This window comes from Anolis sagrei, chromosome 1 (assembly GCF_037176765.1).
Source record: "Anolis sagrei isolate rAnoSag1 chromosome 1, rAnoSag1.mat, whole genome shotgun sequence".
NCBI lineage: Eukaryota > Metazoa > Chordata > Lepidosauria > Squamata > Dactyloidae > Anolis > Anolis sagrei.
Window position 1 is genome coordinate 236,930,650 of NC_090021.1, and position 25,878 is coordinate 236,956,527.

The following is a 25,878-nucleotide window of genomic DNA, read 5'->3' on the forward strand; positions in this document are numbered from 1 at the left end:
ATTCTCTGGAAACCTTACCTTCCTTTCTGCCTAACACTCACGTAAGGGAAACAGTTACAACAGAGCTTAGCTATTCGGGATCCCGTTTGCTTTTTCGGCTAATTTATGAGATAAGAGGTTGTTAAAGAATGCATATTGGGAAAGATGGGCAGAATAGCTTAAAAGGAAGAACAGATGTGTAGGGGGGAAGGATGGACTTGGACGGGTGGCTTGGCAGCTGCTGGAGAACTTTAATAAGGCTGAGAGGGGGTGATGGTGGAGACAATTAAAAGCACAGAGCGGAGGCAAGAAATGCAGAGAGGTGAATAAGACACTCTAATGTTGGTAAAACTTAATAAGGTTTCAGTGCACCACTGAAGCCAAGAATTAAATAGATTAAATACAAAGGAACCATGTCTCTCCCTCATTTGAAAAGGTGGAGACGAAACCGCCTCCTTTCATGAAAAATTTGTAATGCACAGCAATTGAGAATTGGCACTCAATTTGTTTTGTGGAAGTTAAAGCAGATAAAGGACTTGAGTCTGATTGTCTCAGGTGGTGACCTGTAGTGAAATGGTTGTTTTTGCTGCCTCTTGTTACTGAGGCCAGGAAGTCTCAGAGTATATACAACATAAGCATTTTATTGTTATATGATGATTAATGTTTGTTTAAGCACAGGGTAAGTTTGTTTCTGGAGGCGTGTGGGTATTTTGAGGATAGTAATAATCTGTTGTTCCTGCTGTAGGGGCTTTTGTTTAGCAGTTGCAGCATCACTTGTAGGCTTTTGCAAATGAATTTGCATTTTGAGCCAGGTCAATAAGGATGCCTTCAGATGAGGCTTTTATTGTGAAATTATTTAACTCACTTATGAAAGTCTAAATCAGTGTTTCTCAACCTGTGGGGTGGTGAAGGGGTGTCAGAGGGGTCTCCAAAGACCATCAGAAAACAGTATTTTCTGTTGGTCATGGGGTTCTGTGTGGGAAGCGTGGTCCTATTCTATCATTGGTGGGGTTCAGAGTGCTCTTTGATTGTAGGTGAACTATAAATCCCAGCAACTACAACGCCCAAATGTCAAGGTCTTTTTTCCCCAAACCCCACCAGTGTTCACATTTGGGCATATTGAGTATTCATGCCAAGTTTGGTCCAGATCCATCATTGTTTGAATCCACAGTGCTCTCTGGGTCTAGGTGAACTACAACTCTAAAACTCAAGGTAAATGCCCACCAAACCCTTCCAGTATTTTATGTTGGTCATGGGAGTTCTGTGTGCCAAGATTGGTTCAATTCCATTGTTGGTGGAGCTCAGAATGTTTTTTGATTGTAGGTTAACTATAAATCTCAGCAACTACAGCTCCCAAATGATAAAATGACCCCCCCCCCCAATTGGCGTATTGGGTATTTGTGCCAAATTTGGTTCAGTGAATGAAAATATATTTTGCATATCAGATATTTACATTAAGATTCATAACAGTAGCAAAATTGCAGTTATGAAGTAGAAATGAAAATAATTTTATGGTTGGGAGTCACCACAGCATGAGGAACTGTGTTAAGAGGTCACAGAATTAGGAAGGTTGAGAAACACTGGTCTAGATTATATGTAACCCTCCTGTGTTTTTCCTTTTTTTTTTTCTTACCACATGAAAATCCATTGTGAAGAAAAAGACAGAGTAGTGGCACAATGTTTTTTGTTTGATAGCCCTAGGAACCATCCATTTGGAAACACTTAGGAAATGTCACTGTATACCTCGCCCGTTTGAATACCCGAAAAGCTGAAGAAGTCAATAGTTTTTAATTGCCTTTTTGATGTTGTTGTGTTAACCTTTACTATGTAAACCGCCTTGAGTCGCCATTTCGGCTGAGAAAGGCGGTATAGAAGTAAAGAAAATAAATAAATAAATAAATAATAGTTTAGATGCATGGACTATTAAAATATATATTTAGAATACTGGTTTTATTCTTTGTCATTAGAATCATAGAATAGAATCATAGAAATTCATTAAATCATAGAATCATTAAAACAGAGAATGACTCCCACATTTTAAACAAGATACAGACAAATTGGAGTAGATTCAGAGAAGGACAACAAGGATGATAAGATGTTTTGAGAACAAAACAAGAAAACATATGATGAAATGTTGAAGGAGCTGGCCATCTTCAGCTTGGGGAAGAGAAGATTGAGAGATGACATGGTTGTACTCTTTAAATATCATAAGGGATGTGTCAAAGAGGAGGGGACAGGCCTGTTCTCTCCTGACTCAGAGGGTAGGACCAAATTTAATGTTTTGAGTAATAGGAGGATAGATTTTGGGTTGTAGGTTTTTTCGGGCTATATGGCCATGTTCTAGAGGCATTCTCTCCTGACGTTTCACCTGCATCTATGGCAAGCATCTTCAAGAAGTTGTGAGGTCTGTGAGAGGTTGTAAGGATCTCACAACCTCTGAAGATGCTTGCCATAGATGCAGGCAAAATGTCAGGAGAGAATGCCTCTAGAACATGGCCATATAGCCCGAAAAAACCTACAACAATCCAGTGATTCTAGCCATGAAAGCCTTCGACAATACAGGATAGATTTTGATTGAACACAAGAAAGAATGTCTTGATGTAAAAAGTGATTCAGCAGTGGAATCAGTTGTCAAGAGGGGGTGGCAGGGTCTTCTTTTTTCTGGACATCTTAAGGGGAAAAAAGGCTGAACACAGCTACTTGCTGGGGATGCTTTCGATAAATGTCACCCAAAGTCTAGTCTTTTTAGAGTTTTAAAGTTCAGCTCCTAGAATCCCAAATAATTGGCCAAAACAGCTGAGGATTCTGGGAGTTGAAGTCCAAAATAATTGGAGGTCTAGAGTTTAAGAATCACTGCTTTAGATGGAAGTACTGCATTGAGCAAGAGATTGAACTTCATGCTCTAACCGTGCCTGTTTTAACTCTATGATTCTGTGATTTTACCTCCCATTCTATATCCTTCCTGAATCTCATATTCCTGCTTTGATCCATTTTAGAGCCAGAATAGCGGCTTACCCTTATCCTGTGTTAGGTATGTCTTCTTCACACAGTTCAGAACCTCAGTTGAACTTAAACACAAGTCCCCTGGCAGTGGTTTCTTTCTTTAGTAGATTGGTATGGGAATGTACTAATGCAAACTTTATATTTTCTAACTTGTCTAGGCTTTCCCTGAATATATTGATTAGAATTCATTTTCTTATCATTCTTATTTGCTCCCAGGCGGCACATGCATTGACTAAGATACCAGTGTGTACCTATGGGGGTGGGGTTCTAATGACAGGATATGACATCAGGTGCAGTTGAGTGGGAAAGCGAGGCAATCCCACAGTAAATTGGTAAAAAGCAGTAGCAGTTGTTATAACTGCATTGAGGAAGGTGTTTCTCTATATCTTCCTTGGAAAAAAAAATGACATTGGGTACCTGGGTGGGAAGGTGATGAGGGTAAACAGAGAGCTGGGAGGATACTCTCATATTTCCTTAATTGGGGATTTAGGCCAACCATCTATATTCCAGGTTTCCTGTACCAGTGTTATGTATCCTGGAGCAATTTCAGTTATTTCAGGGGGTTCTGAACAGAGGTGAGGACCATGCAGCCCCCAAATGTTGTTAAACTACCAGTCCCAGTTCCCTAGCCAGCATTGCCAGCCATGAGGAACACTGGGAATTGCAGTCCAATAACATCTGAAGAGATGTATAATTTTTACTCTTGTACAATGGCATTTTATAGTGGTCAATGCTGGAAAGTTGTTTACCCAGACTATATGGCTTTATAATGCCTTTGACCATATCTTACTGGTTTCATGGCCACCTGTTTGGAGTACTTGGATTGTTTGTTCTTGTGTGTCAGAGGGTTGGACTAGAGCAGTAGCTCTCAACCTGTGGGTCCCCAGATGTTCTGGCCTTCAGCTCCCAGAAATCCTAACAGCTGGTAAGCTGGCTGGGATTTCTGGGAGTTGTAGGCCAAAACACCTGGGGACCCAGAGGTTGAGAACCACTAGACTAGAGGGTCCTTGTGGTCTCTTTCAACCCTATGATTCTACTTAGGTCCACACTTCCCTGAAAATACAATTTTGTAAACAGAATCAGTTTAATTAAGTTATACTGAGGTTGCCAGTTACCCATCATTACCAATTATAACGCTTAAGACTACTGTAATTAGTTTTGTTATTCAAATGCACTAGGAGCTTCATGCTGTAATTAGTGTTATAATTCAAAGGCACCAGGACCTTTCATACCTACAGGGCCTTGGCTTGGTGTGCTTCCCAGTAATGGCACAAAGCAGCCTATTCCTCTTAAAGACAGTGTTGGTTCCTTTGTGGTTTAATGCCTTCTGCGGTCTTATTCACAATGCCCATCATTTTTTATTTACTCAAATAGGATGTTTCTTTCAGAGGCAGGTGCTTTACTGATTCCATTCAGTGATGTACAACAGCTCCTTTCTCCACTTGACCTTATAGTTTAGAAGTCTTCTCTTTTAACCTGCACTTATGGCTTATTTTTTGTGTGTAATGGTTTCCTGGGGTGAGTCTGTTGTCCTTGAGTTGCCACACTGGACAACATACTTAGCTGGCTTCCAGGCATCTTACTCACTTCACCTCTTTCTTTGCTACTAAGAACAATGAGCTTCTAGGTAGGTTCAGAATCAGTTGGCTGATGTAGCTGCCAAGGTACCCTAAGGGCCTGAAAGCAAGATGATAGAAGCTTTTGCATGGGGTGTGGCAAAATTTTGCTGAATTTTAGGAACTTGCATTCAAAAAGCATGCCAATGCATATTTCAAATTCTCTTTTTGGGGTTCAGGTCTTCTGAGTTAACCTTTTGTGATTCTTAGAGGTCCTCCTTTGGCTAGTGCTGTGTCAGGAACGTAAGAGGCTTTTCTGCAAAGTACTTTGCTTAGTGGAGGAAGCTGGTGACAGAAGGGTCTTGGGGAAGCTGGTACAGTACAAACACATGACTGGCCCCTCTCGGTAATCCCTTTGCAAGCCCAAATCCCAGTGTGTGCCTAATCAGACTGAGATGCTGTAGAGAGGTGGCAGCCTCCCTGCCTGACAGTCACCTCCACACTCCCCCTCCCTGCCTCTCCGAAAAGGAAAAGAAAAGCCTGGAGGTAGCAATGCTGTGATCCAGACCAGACCCGAGAAACAGCATAATGGGATGGTAGAGTGGGATATTGAGGACGTGCCTGGAGTGTGATACTTTGGGTGTCACTGCCATCAGAATGCGTTGGATCAGAACAGGTAAATGCATTGAGGAACGTGGCATGTTCCTGGTGGACCTCCAATACCCGTTGTTGGACTGTGCTTCTTTTCTTGCTCATTTACATCTTGCTCTGGATCCTGGTTAGAGAGGGAGGGACAGAACAGCATGTATTCAGTAATGTAGACTCCAGGGTACTTCTGAAAAAGCAGGGACTGGGGAAAACACAGAGGACACAGAAAAGGTTGCATGTCACCTATTTTAATGATGCTGCAAGTAAGAGGCCTTTCAAGAAATGGCTACAGGGAGGATATGCCAATCAAATATGTAGTAGGGTTTTAATTCAAATGACAGGAAACCCTTTCCTTGTATGCATTGCCACGTCTCAGGGCTAGTTGACTTACAAGGATTTTACTTAATTGGGATTGAGGGAAAGGAAGGAGGCTTGTAGATTGTGGAGTCAAGCTGTAAATGCTGGCAGGAGAAATAAGACTCCTGGAGTTTGGTGAATGCTGTGTATGTGCGATAATAGAACATGGTTGGGTTAAGGAAGAGACATAGATCCTTCCAGCAAGATCTATTGGACAGTTCATTCTGGAAGGCCTGGGACATGCCCTAGCTAGAGTCAGCTCTAGGAAGTTCTGAGTTATAGAGGAACCTTTGGATTTTGGAAAGGTGAAATGGAATCTCAATACCAGAGGCTTTGCTGATTTAACCATACTTATAATGTTTTATAGGAATGAAAATGCATGAAAATCATTCTCAGAGTTATATTTTGCTGAGCAATTATTTGCAAGAAAATATTGACCATGCAAAGGAAGGAGCTTAAGTAAGTTCTTCTTTCCACTGGGATCCTCTCCTGCCCTCCCCTGACAACTGCAGCCTTATTCATGACTGAATTTCCAAAATAATTCCTCCAGCTTCTTCATTATAGTTCAGAGCTGGGGTTCATTTTGGCCTCTTTCTCACAGGTGATAGTTTTGAATGGTTTCCTGATTAAAGGAACCCTTTCTGCATAAGTTGTGGTTGCCAAGAAGAAACTCCTACGTGTTGTGGAAGTTTCTGGGAAGTTATTCCAGTCAGACTCTTGAGTCACGTTAGTCTTCAGAATGCATTTTGGAAGCATCTGCTCATAAGGCATCCAAAATCTTCTGATCCCCAATGAAGGATAAGCTCCCTAGAATTCAGTGAAAATTGGGTGTGTTCGATAGAGAGTAGTGCAGGATTATTTTAGTTGCAGTTTTTACTTTTTGCTAACCAGTGTAAGAACTATTATAAAGACTTCTTGCATAGCTAAGTTTATCCCCCACATCTGACATCCCATTTCTGGTCTTTTGAGAAAAAACAAACTCTCAATCCATCTAAGTTGACCCTTTCTTAGGTGTGGGATGCCAGCTTTTTATAGTTTCTGACAAAATTATTTCCCAGGTATTGGACCAGGCAAAGCATTTGCTCTTCTGTGGAGTTATGGCCCTTTTCCAAGCTTATATAGGAAACTACTTTAGACCAAGTCACATGATTGTTCATCTAGTGCATTGTTGTCTATACTGGTTGATGGTGGCTCTCTGGGATTTTAGACATTAGTTTGCCTAGCTTCACTTGAAGATAGCAGGGATTGATACATGTTCTGCTACTAAACTGTTATTCTTTCCCATAGTAATTTATATGCATTGCCAAAAATGTCAAATTTTGCACTGCTTATTGAGCAGTGCAAACAAAGTGGTTTTGCACAGATGCTCCTTTGCATAATTTATTATGTTTCTAGCCACAGTTCAATGAACCCTACTCTTTTACATCTTGGAGGTACCCTTGACAACACTGAGGAGACTTTTCTACCTGCTTTCAAAGCCTTAAGGTCTCAGAACTTGCCCAGCAGAAAAAGCTGAGAGATTCTCCGGATGCCCTTCTCCTAATCCAATACAGAGGTATTAGAGCAGGGGTCTTCACACTTTTGAAGCAGAGGGCTAGTTCACAGTCCCTCAGACTATTGAGAGAGGGGATTATAGTTTGAAAAAAAAATGTACAAATTCCTATGCACATTGCATATCTCTTATTTGTAGTCCAAAAAAAAATATGAAAGAACAATACAACATTTAAAATGAAGAATAATTTTAACCAACATAAACTTACCAGTATTTGAATGGGAAGTGTGGGCCTGCTTTTGGCTGATGAGATAGTCAAGGTAATTAGGATTGTCGTTGTTGTGTGCCTTCAATTCATTTCAGACTTAGGATGATCCCAAGTGTAAAGTCCAGGAGGAGGGCTGGGTAAATAACCTTGGAGAGCTGCATCCAACCTGCAGGTCTTAGTTTGGGGACCTCTGTATTAGAGTATGAATTGTTATTTACTGGCAAAGTCCTATTCTTGTTCCCTTTTCACGTTCCTCTCTGACTTCTTATATTAGAAACAGAGGTGAAACGGTGTTAAATAAACATGGTTTTCTTGCAGATATACTTTTTAGATGTGTTCTGTGCTTGAATTGGTATACATTATTGTATATCCTTGTGTACCTTCATGGAGTGAAAACGATGTAAGATTGTTTTTCTGAAATATATTTTGGTTGGGAAGCTGTGATTTTGTCCTCAATGTGTGCACAGTGCTCCCTTATAACTAGAAGCAAACTAATTGTAACCAGCTTTGGGGTTGCTTGTCTGCCACTGACAATCTCCTTATTATAGATCCTACCTGGTAGGTTTCCATAGAACACTAGCTGAAATGGCATATCTAAGGCATCAAAGAAAAAGTTATGGAATTAAGAATATTCTCCTTTAATTGAAATGCCAGTTTATCTATAAATAGAGCATGGCTGCCATTCCAGGTGGAATATATGCTACTAGCAGTTATTGATTTTATATCCAAACACACCAGCATCATGCTGCTGGTGTAATAATCCCGTCCCATTTTTTTTTCATCCTGAATGGACACCTGTGAGCTTATGTGGTTGGTAGAGTATTCTGGGTAATTCTGTGCTTCCTTACAAAGATGTTGTTGATTGGCTGGGTCTTTGCCCTTGGACTTTGTGCTCTCTCTGATAAGAACCCCAATGAGCTAAATGAAGCTGAGGAATGATTAACTCAGCGACTATGGTGCCAGAGAACAGGAGGGAAAAAGGAGTGGTTGTTCTGAGACAGATACAAGACCCTAGTGTTGTTATTGCTTACAATTTCACATAGCATCACCCCGCTATCTAACCAAGTTTGCCTAACTCCTCAGGTGCTTCTGGAGAGCAAACCATCCCTCTCCTCTATCATTCATTTGCTACAAGAGAAAACGTTATGATTATGTAATGTTACAAGATCACCAAGTAGATAAAGGAGATCAAGGCCACTTGAGAAGGGCACGTGCTAGAAAAGAAATGCATTTTCATCCTCTCCTGGTTTGGGTAGACATTGTGCCCCAAATTACTCATTTTTGCATGAGCACAATTCTAGTCACCTTATTAGGAAAAATGTTGCATTTTCCCTATAACAACAATGTGTGACTCCTTTCAAGCACTTCAGAATTTGCCTAACAAAAATGTTGAGATTTCCAGGATGCTCTTGTTCCTACTCTAATAAGAAGTATTCTAGTATGAATTGTTATATTTAGGTAAGGTCCTGGTCTTCTTGGTGTCTATAGTGAGTCACTATCTAAAGTTGTATCCTTTTTCCAGTTACAGTAGAGTCTTGCTTATCCAACATTCACTCATCCAATGTTCTTATTATCCAGCGCAATTCAGGGTGGGAGAAAGAAAGAACACTTCTCTGTTTTGGTGCTAAATTTGTACATAACGTTACCATGTATTGAACTGCTTTTTCTGTTGATTCATTGTAAAACATAATGTTTTTGTGCTTAATTTGTAAAATCATAATGTAATCATAACATAATTTGATGTTTAATAGGCTTTTTCTTAATCCCTCCTTATTCTCCAACATTTTCGCTTATCCAACGTTCTGCTGGGCTGTTTATGTTGGATAAGCAAGACTCTACTGTCCTTCATTCTCCTTTCCCTGACCACAAGGAAAGGACATGAAAAACCAAAGCATAACTGTATTTTGTTTCACATATTAACTTGCAAAGTGCAAATTTGGGCAGGTGTTATCAAAATGCAAACTAAGCATAATTCCTCACCATACCAATATACTGAATACTGTCTCTATGTTGCAGTTTCACCACAGCGTAAACATCTGATTTTGTTCAGTTGAATGGGATTTGCTTATCCAATGAACAAAGGCCGAACTGGGAAAGATAAGTGAAGGCAATAGATAGGTGACCTCACACATAGCAACCATGATGGCAAAATACAGTGTTCTCGTTGTCACTTTTTTCTATTGTGTGCTGGCCAGGAACATTTATCTTGTCTTTGTATCAGAGAAGCCTGGATTGTTCAGATAGAACTAACTGTGATGCATATACGAAGTCCCAATCTGTCCTTTAGTGTAAGTCCCTGTGAACTGTTGTTGGACCAGTCATCTCCCACTGAGCACTGACCTACAGTAAACTCATTGTATATTACTGGGTAGGTTATTTTGTTTCTTCCTGATAATTGATTCTTCTAACTTACAAATGATGATATCTCTTGCTGATGAGCCATGGTTTACTCTGAATAATTTCTGCTGCATGCTCCAAAGAATGAGGAAACTGTGTGTTGCCAAGGAAGGGATACCCACTCTTTTATGTGGCTTGTAACATGATCCCTCACATTGGCTGCTTATCTAGTTGAACTTTGTCTGATAACAGCATCATGACTTAAAATGGCAGGAGAGAAAAAAGGAGTCTCCAAGTCTGTAGCTGTAAAATACAAGTGCAAGTGACTGCTTATTTTGTTTCCTTTTTTCCCTTAGGAATGGAAAAGTGCACATGTGTGTGTGTGAAATATTTTAAAACATGCACTGGATTTGCTGCCGCAAAACATCTGAATCTGATATTCTGTAAATACTTAAATCATTGTCAAAATAAAAGCGAAATAATGACATTTTATCATTACCCCTCAGTTTACAACATGGAGAGGTGTATTTTTTAAAAAAATGGGATTCATGATGGTAAACCATTGGTTCTTAACCTGGGGTCCCCAGATGTTTTTGGCTTACAATTCCCAGAAATCCCAGCCAGTTTAGCAGCTGTTAGGATTTCTGGGAGTTGAAGGCCAAAACATCTGGGGACCCCAGGTTGAGAACCACTGGGGTAAACAGATGAGTGGGACAGTACAGAGGAAGACAATGGGAAAAGAGTCATATTGATGCCTACATTTCAGCTGCTGTAAGCAACTACCACACAGTTTGGAAGAGGTGTGAGGTGTTGTGTTGTTTTGTGCAGGGAGGTTGCAGCATACCCGTTCCCCAGATGGCCTGACAAGTAGCTGTGCTGTCACAGTAAATGACATCTTTAAAAATGGAAATGACATCTTTAAAAAAAACCTTAAAATCAGAACAGTAAATAAAGATAAAGAGCAAGACTCAAAAAGCAAGTGAATTCCAGACAAGATCAATCAGGGCCAGCTAACACCTCCCAACAAAAGATTCCTCTAGATTACCAGCCAGGTCTTGAAACTGCAGGCCATTAATGCTAATCAAGCTGGCAAATTGCAACATCCATGCATACCTTAAACAGACAAGAGCTCTTTCTCCCACCCTGGAAATTCTACAGATATATAAACCTCACTTGCTTAGTTTCCAACAGACCTCACAACCTCTGTGGATGCCTGCCATAGATGTGGGCAAAACGTCAGGAGAGAATGCTTCTGGAACATGACCCCAGAAAACTCACAGCAGCCCAGTGATTCTGGCCATGAAAACCTTCAACAACATATTAAAAAGACATCTGATTACTTGACTTCTTATATAGTGTTTTTCATGACCTGCCAATGACCAAGAGGATGAAAAACGGTTTCTAAAATCTCTTTGGTTGCCTCCTGCTGCCTGCTCTGGAGAAGCATCCAGGAGTAGTGCTTCTCTTCTCTATCATGATGTAAAACCTTGCTTTATTGAAATTAGGGTTATTTTAATGGGGGTTTCTTCTTTCTAAAATTGGAAGTGAAAGTCTGATTTCTTATGGTTTTGTGATTTGGGGGGCGGGGGTGGAAAGAAGACTTCCTTCCCTACAGAAATTTGGATGTGTGTCCAAACTGGCCCCACAGAATTTTTCTGGTGCTGCAGTAGATCATAAGCAAAATATACATTCATTTGTAGTTGGCGGTGGTATGCAAGAAGTCGCAGCCTGGCATTTCTCCTTTGCAGTTGCAGCCCTGGAGAGCATTGCTGTACTATGTCAGATACCTTAGATGGAACATTGGCACTTTGACTAAACTTCCCACACAGTCTGTTGAAATGTTTATGAATAACTGAAATGCTGAAATTAACAGTTAATAAAGCAACATAGAAAAACAGTGTTAAAAGGTGAAGATTTGGCAAACTACTAACTGTACCGAGTAGGTACTTATTTCAAGGTATATACAAAACACACATTTAAGACCCTTCACTATTTAATTTCCGAGCTCTTTTATGCTCCTGAATTTCTGAAAGAGGACTTTTGATTGTGTACAGATACCTTAAGACTGCAATTTAGAAAATATATCGCAAACACATATTTTGATCTAATGATGGACTTTTAGAAGGTATGTTCCTTACTTAGAGTGTGTGCATTTATACATCTTGACAACCACAGAGATACCAATACAGTACAAACCAGTGAACAGCATTTTAAGTCTATCTGTATATTTGTCTGTCTATCTCAGGCATGGGCAAACTTGGGCCCTCCAGGTGTTTTGGACTTCAACTCCTAGAATTCCTAACGTCCTCAGGCTCTTTCCTTTTCCCCCTCAGCCACTTAAGCGGCTGAGGGGGGAAAGGAAGGGGCATGAGGCTGTTACGAATTTTGGGAGTTGGAGTCCAAAACACCTGGAAGGCCCAAGTTTGCCCATGTCTGGTCTATCTGTTAATTATTTTTTCCATTTTTAGTAACCAAAAATCCCTGGCTGGTGCAAGTAATTAAAATTAATAAACATAAAAACCCTATTAGGTAATAAGAAAATAGCACAAAGTAAAATAAGTCCTAGTAAAGTAGGTAAATAAGAAAGGCTTAGTATAGCACAAATTGCTGGGATTGAAAATAATTAAAATGCAGATATATATTTTCTGTTTTTTAAATGGTTCCGGTCCAGCTTACCTGTCTGAACGAATTTCCCCTTATGAACCATCTAGGGCCCTAAGAGTGTCTGGGGAGGCCTGCTCTTGGTCCCGCCTCCATCTCAAATGCGTTTGGCGGGAACGAGAGATAGGGCCTTCTCAGTGGTGGCCCCTCGGCTATGGAAACCCTTCCTGGGGATATGAGATCAGCCCCCTCCCTCTTAACATTTCACAAAAATGTTAAAACCTGGCTTTTCGAGCAGGCATTTGCAAGTGCAAAGTAATCAGGCAATGACAGACCATGGAACGACTGACGATGCGATGGAATAGTGATTTCAGAAAGGAGATGCTAAGGATTTATGTTTTATTGACTTTTTAGGAATTCATGTTTTATATGCTTATGTTTTAAATTGTATTTATATGTTGGAGGGCATCGAATTGTTCCAAATGTAAACCGCCCTGAGTCGCCTTCGGGATGAGAAAGGCAGGATATAAATATGATAAATAAATAAATAATTTAAAAAGTTTTGAGAGGCACAGGGCCCGTCCATACAGCCCTATATCCCAGACTATCAATTCAGAAAATCCCACAATATCTGCTTTGAACTCAGTTATCTGAGTCCACACTCAGATATTGTGGGATTTCTGCGCTGATATTCTGAGATATAGGGCTTTGTGAAAGGACCCTCAGAAAATATGGTGAAAACCACAACTATTGCTTCAAGTATTAGCTATGCAATTTCAATACCCAATTTCTACTATCAAAAACTATTATTTCTTGGAGTGCATATTTCCATTCTCATGGTTGAGATTGCATTTGCTCGGGGGGGGGGGGGGGACAGGACCCAGTATAGTCTGTGGCCCTGATCCATATGTATTTCCGGGCTTGTGCACAAAATCCAATCAATCTTATCAATTACTTGTTTGGGAGAAGGAAGCAGCAGGGACCAAATCCAGATATCCTCTCTCTCCCCTCCCAAACTGGTTTCAAAATAGTGCCTGAATAGCCTCACCATATCAAGAGCACTGTCCCCCCTTTTCCTAATACTTCTTTCAACCGGGTCAAAGGATGAGTAGTGAAGAGACCTGAAGCCCTACATAGCAAGAAAAGCAATATTTCTGGCCATGTGTTGTTTGGAATACAAGCTTTGTTCCTAGAAAATTGTAAGTTGTGACTTGTTTTCTTTTCTCCAATAAATTACTATATTTGACTTCAATATATGCTACTCACCCAGGCTGGTTTTCACTGGAAGAGGAGGAGTGGTAAGCATGTGTGTTGGGGCATCATCCTTTCCTCCAGCCCAACACAGTAATTTGTTGACCTACCACTGTTTTGAGAAAGGCACCCATTACCTCCAAGCTTTATTGCCACATTTTGAAGGAACTGTGGATTCTGTGGCTGAGTAATTGGAAGTCTTCCTCACTGAGCACTCCATAACTAGCAGTGGCCAAATCCCATCCCTTTTGCTTTCTTCTATGTTTGGTTATTTCAACACCTGGTTAATTCTGATCAGATGAAGTATAACAAAAGTTTCACCTGTCTCTATCCGTAAATAATCTTCCCTAGCAGATGAAAAATGGGGGCCGGGGGGGGGGGTGGGGGGGGGGAGGAAGAGCTCGCAACTCTCGTGCCACTTGACCCAGTCCCCTTCATTTACCTGTCAGTCTACTATACAGGATTGGCTAAATGTTCCTTTTTTCTAACAGCTTCTTGACATTGTTTTAGTAACACCATTATGAAGGCTTAAAAGCTACTCTAGTCATAAGCGGCCACTTCCTCTGTCTTCCTTCTCTTCTGCCTATTGCAGTGCTCTTTGCTATATGGAAAGATTGTTCCAACATTTCCATGAATTCTTCTCCAGTCAGTGGAAGAGATGGCTGCTGACTATGAATACTGAGACCTCTCCATGGAGTTAGATAATGAGTAGAAGGTTGCTCAAAGCAAAGGAAGGAAATTCCTTTGGTGTATAACTTGTGAAAACTAGTGACAGTTCCAGGACCATGGACAGCAGTGTTGTCATTGACTAGCTTCTCCAAAAGTATCTCTCTCTTTTTGTTTTTACAAATGAAGACAATAAGAAATATATGTTGGAAATGCCACTTATTTATTTGTTGTACTTTACCTATTGATATTGGCACTTAAGTATTTAAGTGTCATTTAAAGCATTTGAATATTTTCCTATAAACCTATTGGATTATTTTTGGTTATTCTCATCAAATGTCCTCATTTTTCATCATGTTTAATGACTTCATCTAGCTCATTACACCAAAATCAGGAAATTAGTCCTGGTTTTTTTTCATACTTAAGTTTTCAGTACTTGTATTTTTATCTATACTCATAATTACTCTTTCCATCTTAAAACAACAAGAAGAAATGATTGCAGTTCAGGCTGATTCATTAATATGTGCCCCATCATATTACAAATCAAGAGATCAGCATACTTTACACAGTTCCATAAGAGAGTTGCCAATATCTTTGGAAAACTGTCACGAAGCATATATGACAGTTTCACCATTCCATTACCTTGACACTTCCTTTAAAGGTTTCCCCTTGACATTAAGTCTAGTGTCTGACTTTGGGGGGTGGTGCTCACCCCCCAAAGAGCCAGCATTGTGCATAGACATCTTTTAAGTCATGTGGCCAGCATGACTGCATGGAGAGCTGTTACCTTCCCACCAAAGCAGTACCTACTGATCTACTCTCATTTGCATGTTTTCGAACTGCTAGGTTGGCAGAAGCTAGGCCTAACAGCAGGAGCTCACCTTGCTCCTCAGATTCGAACCACCAATGTTTCGGTCAACAAGTTCAGCAACTCAGCGGTTTAACCTGCTGCACCACTGGGGTCTCAGATATTTCCTTTAGGTTACATTTAAACCTAAACCTGTACAGTCTATGATTATATCTCCCACACAAGCTATTTGTGTTGATAGGAGAGTCAGGTTTAAGCAGAAGTAATGGAGTTCCACATAGACTTCTAATTTCTTCTGCCAGTGTATTCTCTCCATGCACACACGTGTGTATTAGTGAATTGGGTAGAGGGAGGGCTTTTTGAGGAATCCTATAGGATTTCTATTCACTTATGCTGTACCCATGGTAGAGTAGATAGGTGGTACATTACCTATCCACATCTTATACTAGCCCTTAATACAGCTCCAGCACTTAGTTTCCTTGTCGGATGGTTTGTACTTTCCTAAAGAGATGCTTATTTTCATCGGTTGACTAATCTAAAGGCATCATGTTTGTCTCAGTGGCAAACCAGATACCCCTCATCCCAGAGGCCGTATTTTGGCTGTCAGAAATAGCATACATTGCTAGGTAAGAAATGGCTTCAACCTGTTTTAGAGATCAAGACTTCAATATTTTTGTTTCGATATTCAGGAATTGGCCTCACAAAATGACACACCAGAAGCAACTTGCAATTTCTCAAGTCGCTCTTGACACCAAAATAAAAAAAACTGCTGTTATATTGTGGATCGATAGCTAGAAAAGTCACATCATGGCTGAGAGTGTTGCTGATTTGTGAGAGGGCAGAAAAATCCAGCATGGAAATGCTATTTGCAGAGTAACAGCATTGTAATTCAGTCATTCCTTAATTTGCTGAAAATCATGTCAGAAGGCCTTTTGCTCACTTCTGCCATATGTTGTATTTAACCACTGAGTTGGCTTTAATAACCCGTGACTTGATAATCTTCAATATATCATATTTTTTTTTGAAAGAAAGCTGGAAAATAGTTTTTAAACACAGCAATTTGCTTCCATTTTTCTTCTGGTTTTTAGGTCTATTAAAGCAAACCAATAGAACCTTTAAAAATGGCAGATTTTGGCTACATACTAAAAGCTAAAGTCAAATCATGTCCAGGTCCCCAGAAAAGCACTATGGCCATTCTCCAGTTAAAGCACGGGCAAAAATGGCTCCCAGTGCAGTTATCCTGGAGCTGCTTGTAATATGGTCAGCTTTTTGCTATACAAAATACAGTTACAACATATCTTTTTAATATATGAGTAGAAACAGTGTTTGGGATACAAATCTAAAGTAGTGCACAGCATCAGGGCAAGCTAACACCTCCCAATAAATGATTCCCCCAGGTAAAAAACAGCCAGGCTTTGAAGCCGCCAGGCTATTCAGTGCTAATCAAGGTGGTCAATTGCAACATTCACACTTGTCTCCAACAGACAGGAGTTTTTTTTCTCCCACCCTGGACATTCCACAGATATATAAACCTCACTTGCCTAGTTTCCAACAGACATCAACCTCTGAGGATGCCTGCCATAGATGTGGGTGAAATGTCAGGAGAGAATGCTTCTGGAACATGGCCATACAGCCCAGAAAGCTCACAGCAACCCAGTGATTCCGGCCATGAAAGCCTTAGACAACACATATAATAGGTTTACCTGATCTTGGAACCTGAGCAGGATTATCCTCAATTAATACATGGATGGGAGATCACCAAGCAATATTGAGTACTGTAGGCTATGTCTCAAAGAAAGGCAATGGCAAATTACTTCTGAATCTTCCTTGCTTAAGAAAACTTGAAGGCACATGCACATATACCATATGACTTTGATTCTTTCCCATTTATATGAAATATTTACCTAACAGTTTTGTCTTGCTGTAGCTTTGTTTTAATAATAAAGGCTCAAGGATCACTACTATATTTTTCTTTTGGAGTGGGATGGCTCAAACTGTGACACAATAATTTGCCCAAGAGTTGTATTTCAGCATCACAACCAAGTCCTATTGAGACAAGCAGGTTAGATGATTTATGGCAGAAGTAGAGTTTGAACCCTGGTCTCCTGTATCAAAATCATTACTGTTCAGTCGGATTACACTGTCTCCCAGCAGTGTCACTTTTCAAGCTAAATTGGATAAGATGCTAGACAATGTGCTATAGAGACGAGTCATGTACTGACAATGGAGCGTGCTACTGAATTAATTATTTAAAATGTGTTATCTAATGACTCATTCTTCTTGTGTAATTTCCCTTCTTCTCCTATTATAGTATTGCAACTCAGCTCTTTGTTACAGCTGCACTCATTGATTCAGTTTCCCCCCACTATTTCAGGAGCATTGCGCTCTGTGTGTAGCCTTTTGGTGGTTTAATTGAGCCTCAGATCCGCTGTGACTGGATAAAGGTGGTTTAAGCAGGCCCAGAGTGCATTCACACTGGTAAAGTGAAGGCTGTCCCATGCACAAGAGTTCCATACTGTAAGCTTTAATGTTCTGATTCAAATCAGATTCAAGCAGATATGAACAGTGAAAATGAGTGAACAGTAGCCACACTTGGACATGGTGGTAGGGAATCCAATGTTTGACTGCCCTCATAAAATATTCTGTGAATGTATAAAAACACCATGTTACAGATAAATGCCAGATTATTTATTTATTTATTATTATTTATTTATTTCTTGCATTTATTAACCGCCGCTCTCAGCCCTAGGGCGACTCGTGGCGGTGTACAGCACATAGAAGACAATTTACAATAAGCCAAGGCAACAACGACATATTACCAATACACAACATCTAATTATACTAAAAATCCGCTTCGTCTTATCATGGGATCATAATCAATCTCGTAGTCGTAGTCCATTCCGGTCGTCATTTCCAATAACATAGCACTCAGTTGAAAGCCATCTCGAAAAGCCATGTTTTCAGGCCCTTACGAAAGGCCATAAGGGAGGGCGCCTGTCTAATTTCAGCAGGGAGGGAGTTCCACAGCCGGGGGGCCACCACCGAGAAGGCCCGCTCTCTCGTCCCCGCCAGGCGTGCCTGTGAGGCAGGCGGGATCGAGAGAAGGCCTTTACCTTGCAGCTTCTCCCCTTGGATATTTGTTTTAAGAGAGTTAGCATGTTGTAGTGGTTTGAGTGTTGGATTAGGATCCTGTGAGACAAAGGTTTGTTTGAATCCCTGCCCAACCATGAAAATCCACTGAGTAACCTTAGGCAAATCACATCCTAACCCACCTCAACAACAAAAAGCAACAAGCAACAAAAAGCCTAGAGCCAGATCAGAAGCACTGAACAAGTAGTTTTATTATGGTAAGCAACCGCTTTTTAAAAATGTAAGGCGCATTCAAGCCGACTGTCACCAATCCTAATTATATGGAATGGTGCAGCTCCTTGTGTGCTCCATCCAGCACACAAGGAGAGGCAGGGTGACTTCTGCATGTCTGTTTTAGCTCTGAGTCAATCTGGCAATTCCAGGGCTAAATAGACAGTTGATTTAGTGCACAGTTGAATTGCAGCATAACTGAAAACATCTGGGAACATATCTTTTGGCAGTAAGAACCTGTGTTGGTATGATACAAAGTGAACCTGCTTAAAGAGAGGAATGTGAAACCATTAGATCTCTTAACCATGATCCAGCCATCAAGGAGATGTGAGCAAAGTTGATGGTGTATTATGTAGTCGGTCTGAATACAGTAACTAAAACCATTGAGGATTGGATCCAAGGTGGCATCCAGATGGTATGTCAGAAAGAGCAAAGAGTAGCATAGGGCTTGGGTAGGAAGGGCAAAGAGCTTGAAAGGTAAAACCAAGCTGGCCCATTGCTGAAATGAAGGTTTTGCTTTGACCTGGAAGCCTTTGTAGCACCCAGGACACAAGTCTCTAATCAGATCCTGTGGACAGGATTGGTGAGAAAGAGCAAAAGTCTCTGTTCGTAATGATCTGCAAATCTTGCATTTAGGAGTGTTAGAAGCTAGGTAGTCAAGGTTGCCTGTTCTCTACCTTGGGATAAAGACTTATCTATCCATGGACCCACCCTTGCATTTCCTCTTGCGTTGGTTTACTTAGGGCTAAAAGTGTCGAGTCTGGCTGGAATAGTGTGGAGCTGGCAATATTTGTGTATCAATTTTGGGTTTTCATGCTAAGGTCCATATGAAGGAATAATCCTGGGATTTCTCAGCAGTGGCCCCTTGTATCTGATATAAATATATTGGGTAGAAAGTAGCCATTGTATTTGAGGAATGAGCATGCTTGCTTGCAGCTTTCCCTATCTCTTATCCTGAGACAGAGTACTGGATGTTGTTGTGTTAAACAGTGAAGACTATGAAAATGAAATTGATTTTATAAATGAGCCAATGTATGTTCCCAGGCAGGCACCTTCATAATCACCAAATGCTGATGTTTGTATGTGCTGTGATGATTTCCTCCATCTTAGCGCATGAATTGACAAGTAGGCCATTGACGGCCCTAGCAGAGGGAGGGAGCACTGGGGAGCGTACAAATGCTCTACTGTGTTGCTGCTCACACCTTCCCCTCCTCCTCTGTCCCAATGTCCAAAAGACAATGGCTCCATCCAAGCCAGTGTTCACAGCTGGCATGGGCAGAGGAGAGGGCAGGGGAAGGGCGGAAAGGCTAGAAAGAGCAGCGCCCAGGAGAAAGGCCAGAAGGATGGAGATATGAGGGTGTTCAGAATAAGTGAGGAGATGGTCCTTAAACGGTGGGTGTTAGTGGAGGAGAAGGTAAATGAAAGGAGAACCATTTATTCAATAAAATATGGTGTTGATGAGAGTTTGCACCATTGGCATGAGTGATTTGAAACTTATCCAAATATTTCTTTTATGATATCCCATGATTGGGAATGTAAAGAAAGATATAATGAAGCAGAATTCCCTTTGTTTTAAAATGTATGTTTTGAAATAACAATCTAAAGAGCAACATATACATTAAGCTGCTGTTGACTTGTAAATAGCAGTCTGGAAAACTCCTGCATAAAGAAATTATGTACAGCTGTTGAAATCCTGAGTTATATCAGAATAACTCGCCAGAGTCTTTGATATATTTCAGGCCACTCTCCCTTCCCCACTCGCCCTTATTTTGAGGTTTGGCAAATAGAGAGCATCTTTCAGATTTAATACTCTGGGAAGGTGTCTTGCTTTGTAATACATACAGACAGTATTAACAAAGTTGACATACACTTATGCCTCTGTGCCCACATCCTTGAGTTCTCAAAACAGGGTTTTATAACTTTACTTATGTGGAGCTGGAAGAGAGCTTTTGTCATGATAGCCATCACCATTGACTTGGCACTGGGGAAAACATTGGAAAGCAGAAGGTAGAAGACAAGGTTTGACAATATACATTAAAGCAGGGGTCCCCAAACTTTTTAAACAGACTATAGTTTGAAAAGCCCATGAAGTCCTATGTACACTGCACATATCTTATTTGTAATGCAAAACAACCTATGAAAGTATTTAAAATGAAGAACAATTTTAACCAACATGAACTTACCAGTATTTCAGTAGGAAGTGTGGGCCTGCTTTTGGCTGATGAGATAGTTTTTTCAGCAACCCTAAGCCTGAAGTTTAGGGCAGGGGCTGGGTAAATGACCTTGGAGGGCCGCATCAGCCCATGTGGGCCTTAGTTTGATAACCCTTGCATTAAAGCAATGCATCCCAACATACCTGATTTGGGGGGGGGGGGGGGGCTGTCAGAGACCACTATCATATTTGTTCTAATTGTTTCTTTCTCTCCTGGAAACTCACCAGAGACCAACAGCCAATGTTCCAGGGGCTGGCACTGGTTGATGGAGCATTACTTTGAGTAGCACTGCTTTAAATTACCAGAGAATCCAGTACCATAGATCTGAGGTTGCACTGAGGTTACAGGATTGACATAGTGGAATGTGCTTCCTTTCCAGCTGGGAGCCACTTGGAAACTAGTTTGAGGGAGGGAAATTACCAAACCTCCAAGCAGACTTTTTTTAGGTGTATACAAAGTGTGGAGCTGAAAGGAAAATGTGCATTCACCTGTTTGTGATATTAAAAGGGTGTGCCTTGGTGTGCCTTACTCTTGTAGTTAGGAGGGAACACTAACAACAATCTTATCAGTATTGTGAGATGGCATAAAACAATGATAGAGATCAGAAAAGGAATGGATAGGGAAGTACTTAGGCGATCCCTCGTTGCTTAAGGATGATGGTCCTCCAAGTGCTGTCTTGGCGGTGGGTCCGTAGGTGGCTGTGGAGCCCTATTCTTGATCTGCATGTTCTCCCGTAGTGAGGACATCAGTTTCCAGGTGGATGGTGGTCCCGTTCAGGGTTGGCTTGAAACACCTTCCTCCCTCCCTTTCCTCCCTCCCCGCCTCCCTTTCGCCCTCCATTTATGCCTCTTCACAATGTAGTGATGCATTAGTTAAAATGTGGATTAGATAAAATGTGATAAGTCAGGTTGGTGAAATGCTGTGGGTAAATATCTAACATTGAATATATATCTGTAGGGAATCACAAATTGTACTTGGAGAATAATGATGAGAAATATTGGCTTTGTAGACTGAAGGGTTTAAATGGCTTCTTGAGAGCAAATGTTGTTGGAAGCCAGAGTGCATTTCGTTAGTCTTACTGATTCTGGTTTTAATGGGAAGGTAGGCGTGAGTGTGCATGCATGCATGTAGATTATATTACTGTTTTGTGGAATTGTTCTCATTTCATCCCTAAATTAATTGGACTCCTGAGTAGATGCCTGCAAGAGCTAATGGCCTGTTGAAGTGATACTCTGGGTGGTCTACCAGGGGTTTGAAGGGGGTGGGAAGGGTGCATTGGTCATGGAACCTCTCAAGTTATAAGAGCAATGCTGCCTCCTCAGTGTCACTGGTTAATTTTACAGTCAGGTAGTAAAGAGTATAATGAATTAGGAATTTCTGACTGCATGTCTTTGGGGGTTACAATCAACATTTAGTTTCAAGAGTGCTGCTAAATTCTTCTCCTCCCCTTTCTTTTTCATAGTAAATAACCTAATATGGCTATATCCTTGAAAACTATTGAATCTTATGGCATTTGAGTAGTTGAAGTTATCTTTCCTGTAACTCAGAGAGGAATCTTTACCCACAATAAGAATGGATTGGAGACCATTGGAGGCAGGGGTGGGGAATACCGTTGAGGAACTCAGGCTGTGGCTGCACAGACTTCTTCATCCAAAAGAATGAATGAATATCTCTAGTGTATGTTTGTGTACATCTGGTGATAAGTTTTTACAACATTAATTCTAGGTGACAAAGAAGAAGAGATTGGACATAACACCCTGTTTTCTCCCTGTCTTTTCTGTGCACACCCCTCCCCTCTGCCCAGTGTTTAGTTAGGAATCTCTTTTGTAGATTCTTCAAACTCATGGTTGGAGAGCAAGCCAATCGCTACCCAGGGAAGTATAAACATGGAGGAAGAGTGAGGGGGGAGAAGAGAGCAGTGAGTCCCAGGGAATGTGCCGATGCTGCAGGCCAATGCTCTGATTTCACAACTCATTGCACACATTCATTGAAACCTACTGGCAGTCACCTGGCAAGATAGACATTTGAACGGGCATCCCTCCGTACTAATTGTATATTTGGTGGTGCTCCTGGAACAGAAGTAATAACGCCTAGAGTTCTCTGCAGTGACTAAATTAAGAGATAATAAATAATATGCCCAATTAAGGGAGGAGATGGTGGTGGGATCCAAGAATAAAGTTGTTGTTTTGTTGTTGTTGTTGTTGTTGTTGTTGTTGTTGTTAGTATTGAGGGCTTGAGACCCCCGGGTCACATTCAGCCTCAAAAGCTTGGGAGAAATTACTTCTCTTTGAATGTATTGGGATAGAAATATGTTCTTTATGCATTGGATCCTACCCATCACCATAGTCAGACAACAGATTGGAAAGCCTGTGGGTGGGAAGAGAAAGCAAGAATGCAAGCCCAGGCTGGAGAACAATTCAAAGTGCTGGCTTTAGCCTATAAATCCCTAAACGGTTCTGGCCCAGCTTACCTGTCCAAACGTATCTCTCCTTATGAACCATCCAGGAACTTAAGATCCTTCGGGGAGGCCCTGCTCTTGATCCCTCCTTCCTTGCGTGTTTGATGGGGACGAGAGACAGGGCCTTCTCAGTGGTGGCCCCTCAGTTGTGGAACTCCTTCCCTAGGGATATTAGATTGGCCCCCTCCCTCCTGACTTTCTGGAAAAAGAGTAAAAACCTGGCTCTTTGAACAAGCTTTTGGAAATGCAGCATAATAGATCAACTCAGTACTATAAAAGAGCAAACACGGAACGGCTTAAACGATGCTAATGGATAACGAGTTTAACTGGAAGACATTGATGATTATAGTTTTAATGGCTTTATATGGATTTTTACTATGCTATGTTGGATGTTTTTAATTGGTATTTGTTTGTGTTGTGGCATCAAGTTGTTGCGAATTCGTATGCCGCATTGAGTCACCATCAGGCTGAGAAAGGCGGGATAAAAATGCTGTAAATAAATAAATAAATAAACCTCGGGATGTTGTTGAATTTCAATTCCCATGAGTCCCAGACATTCAGGCTTGTGTTGAATGATGATACCACTAGTAGTTTATCACATCTAGATGCTGGAATTATTTTGTTTTGAACATCTGGAGAACTACAAACTCCCAGCTCAGATATAGTGATTTGCTGTGGTAGTTTTCTTTTGAGACACAGAATAATACTTCAACATGCAAAATGGATGAACTCTGAAAACTTTTTCAGTATGTACTATAGGTTTGCTTTTTAGCACATCATGATATATGGTAAAAGGTAAAGGTAGTCCCCTGACATTAAGTCCAGTCATGTCTGACTCTGGGGTGTGGTGCTCATCTCCATTTCTAAGCCGAAGAGCCAGTGTTGTCTGTAGACACCTCCAAGGTCATGTAGGTGGCATGACTGCATGGAGCGCCGTTACCTTCCCGCTGGAGCGGTACCTATTGATCTACTCACATTTGCATGTTTTCGAACTGCTAGGTTGGCAGAAGCTAGGGCTGACAGCGGAAGCTCACGATATATGACCCCACATAATTTCATAAATTTGTATTTTCATACTTTCACTTCAGCACAGTTCCATGTATCTGAAGGTTGCATATTTTAAATACAGTGGTGTGGTGCTTCTTGGATGTTTGTATTATTCAAAACACTTCCCTTCTAAGCTGATCATACCCAGAGATAGCCCAGGTTATTGCTCTGTAATTGGTTTTGTCTGTTGTTATTCAGTTTTCTCTTGTCTCTTCTGCCTCACTCATCCCACTATTTTTTGAAAATGGCTGGCCATGTCATCATCTTTCCCAGGTTCTTGCATCTGGTTTTAATTTTAAAAGGTTTCCAAAGATACAGCTCTTTCTGGCAGTTCCTCTGCTCTCCCCCACTTTGTGACCCAGGAAGGATTAAAGGTGATTAGAAAATGGGCAACAGAGCAAGGATACATGAGGGGAGGCATTTTTATAAATAGAGATGCCATAAACCTATCAGTCTATCACTCAGTGTAGATACTCTAAGCCTTGTAAATACAATGAGTTGGAATACTGGGATTCCTTTCGTTTTTTTACATAAAGCTGCAAAAACCAAACAAGTCTGTACTTCTCCATATATAAAAAGGCCAGGGAATGTCTCAAAACAAGATTACAAGATTGTGAAACGGGACACACAAAATGAAATTTTATTTTATTATTTCTTCCTACCAGCTGATCACAAGTGTTTATGTTTACTGAATTCACATGTCATGCATTAATACGGGACCACTTTGTCTTTAAAAGCTTTGCCACTTTTGTCTTTGTAAATCTCACCTTTTACATAGTATATGAAGGGTTTTACAAACATTCTTGTGGCAGGAAGCAGCCAGGCTTTGAAGCTGCAAGGCCATTAAATGCTAATCAAGATGACCAATTGCAACATTCACACTTGCCTTAGGCAGGCAAGAGGTCCTTCTCACACCCCAGACATTCCAAAGATATATAAACCTCATTTGCCTAGTTTCTAACAGACCTTACAACCTTTGAGATGTGGGTGAAACATCAGGAGAGAATGCTTCAGGAATATGGACATACAACCTGGAAAACTCACAGCAACCCAGTGATTCTGGCCATGAAAACCTACAACAACACATTGTTGTGGATTATTCATAGCAACCTTTAGTCATACTATGAATGGGGAGTGAAGTGAGTGGGAACAGGGTGATTCACTCAAAGCCAGCCAATGTCTCCCAGGTCTCAGTCCAGACTGCATGAAGCATATTCAGAAATGGCCAAAAGCTTCCAAATCTCTCGTATCTATTAAACCAAAGGCAGATCTATAAGCAAAGGATAGTGTCCTATCTGGTGACCATAGTACTGAATAAGGGGAATTATCATTTTTCCTATTAGATGTGTTTGCCAGCAGGAAGATAAATTTCAATACAGTGAATACAAAGATTGTTGGAGGTGATGCTGGAAACTTCCTTTGGACATTGGCCAAGTTTAGACATTCGGGTCTGGCAGAAAAAACCAGTCCAAACAGTAGAATTCCTGACATTCTCACATGTACAAAAGGACTCGGCTCTTCCAGCTCCCTCTTCTTTTATTGCGATTGGTGAGTGAAGTAATGTTTTCATCTCCCGTGCTTCTTTCAAACAAATGCCTCCACTCTTTTCTTACACTTTTCCTGTAATCCCATAGTGAAGAGAACCTAACAAACTATAGTGTGGTAGGTAGGTTGCTGGATTCGGTGTATTAAAACCCAGGTTCTGCATCTTACCCAGAAATAAAGCTGTGTGGAAAGCAAGGTCGATAAGATAAGTGTTACTGTTTTAAAAACATTAGATTGTAACATTTTAAATCTAATTTTAATTGTGTGTGTGTGTGTGTGTAATTGTAAA

At 40.8% G+C, this 25,878-nt stretch overlaps 1 protein-coding gene across 5 annotated transcripts in view; it reads left to right on the top strand.

Moving 5' to 3' along the window:
- Nucleotides 1–25,878, top strand: part of MYRF (myelin regulatory factor) — a 113,288-nt gene that overhangs the window by 12,027 nt on the left and 75,383 nt on the right. The window contains exon 1 of one of the 5 annotated variants that reach the window (XM_060770697.2): nt 4,985–5,214. The exons of the other annotated variants lie outside the window; for them this stretch is intronic. Within the exon in view, the coding sequence (XP_060626680.2) occupies nt 5,196–5,214 (19 nt within the window). The 5' untranslated portion in view covers nt 4,985–5,195. Of the gene's footprint in view, nt 1–4,984; nt 5,215–25,878 lie in introns of those variants that run through there. 5 annotated transcript variants of the gene reach the window in all.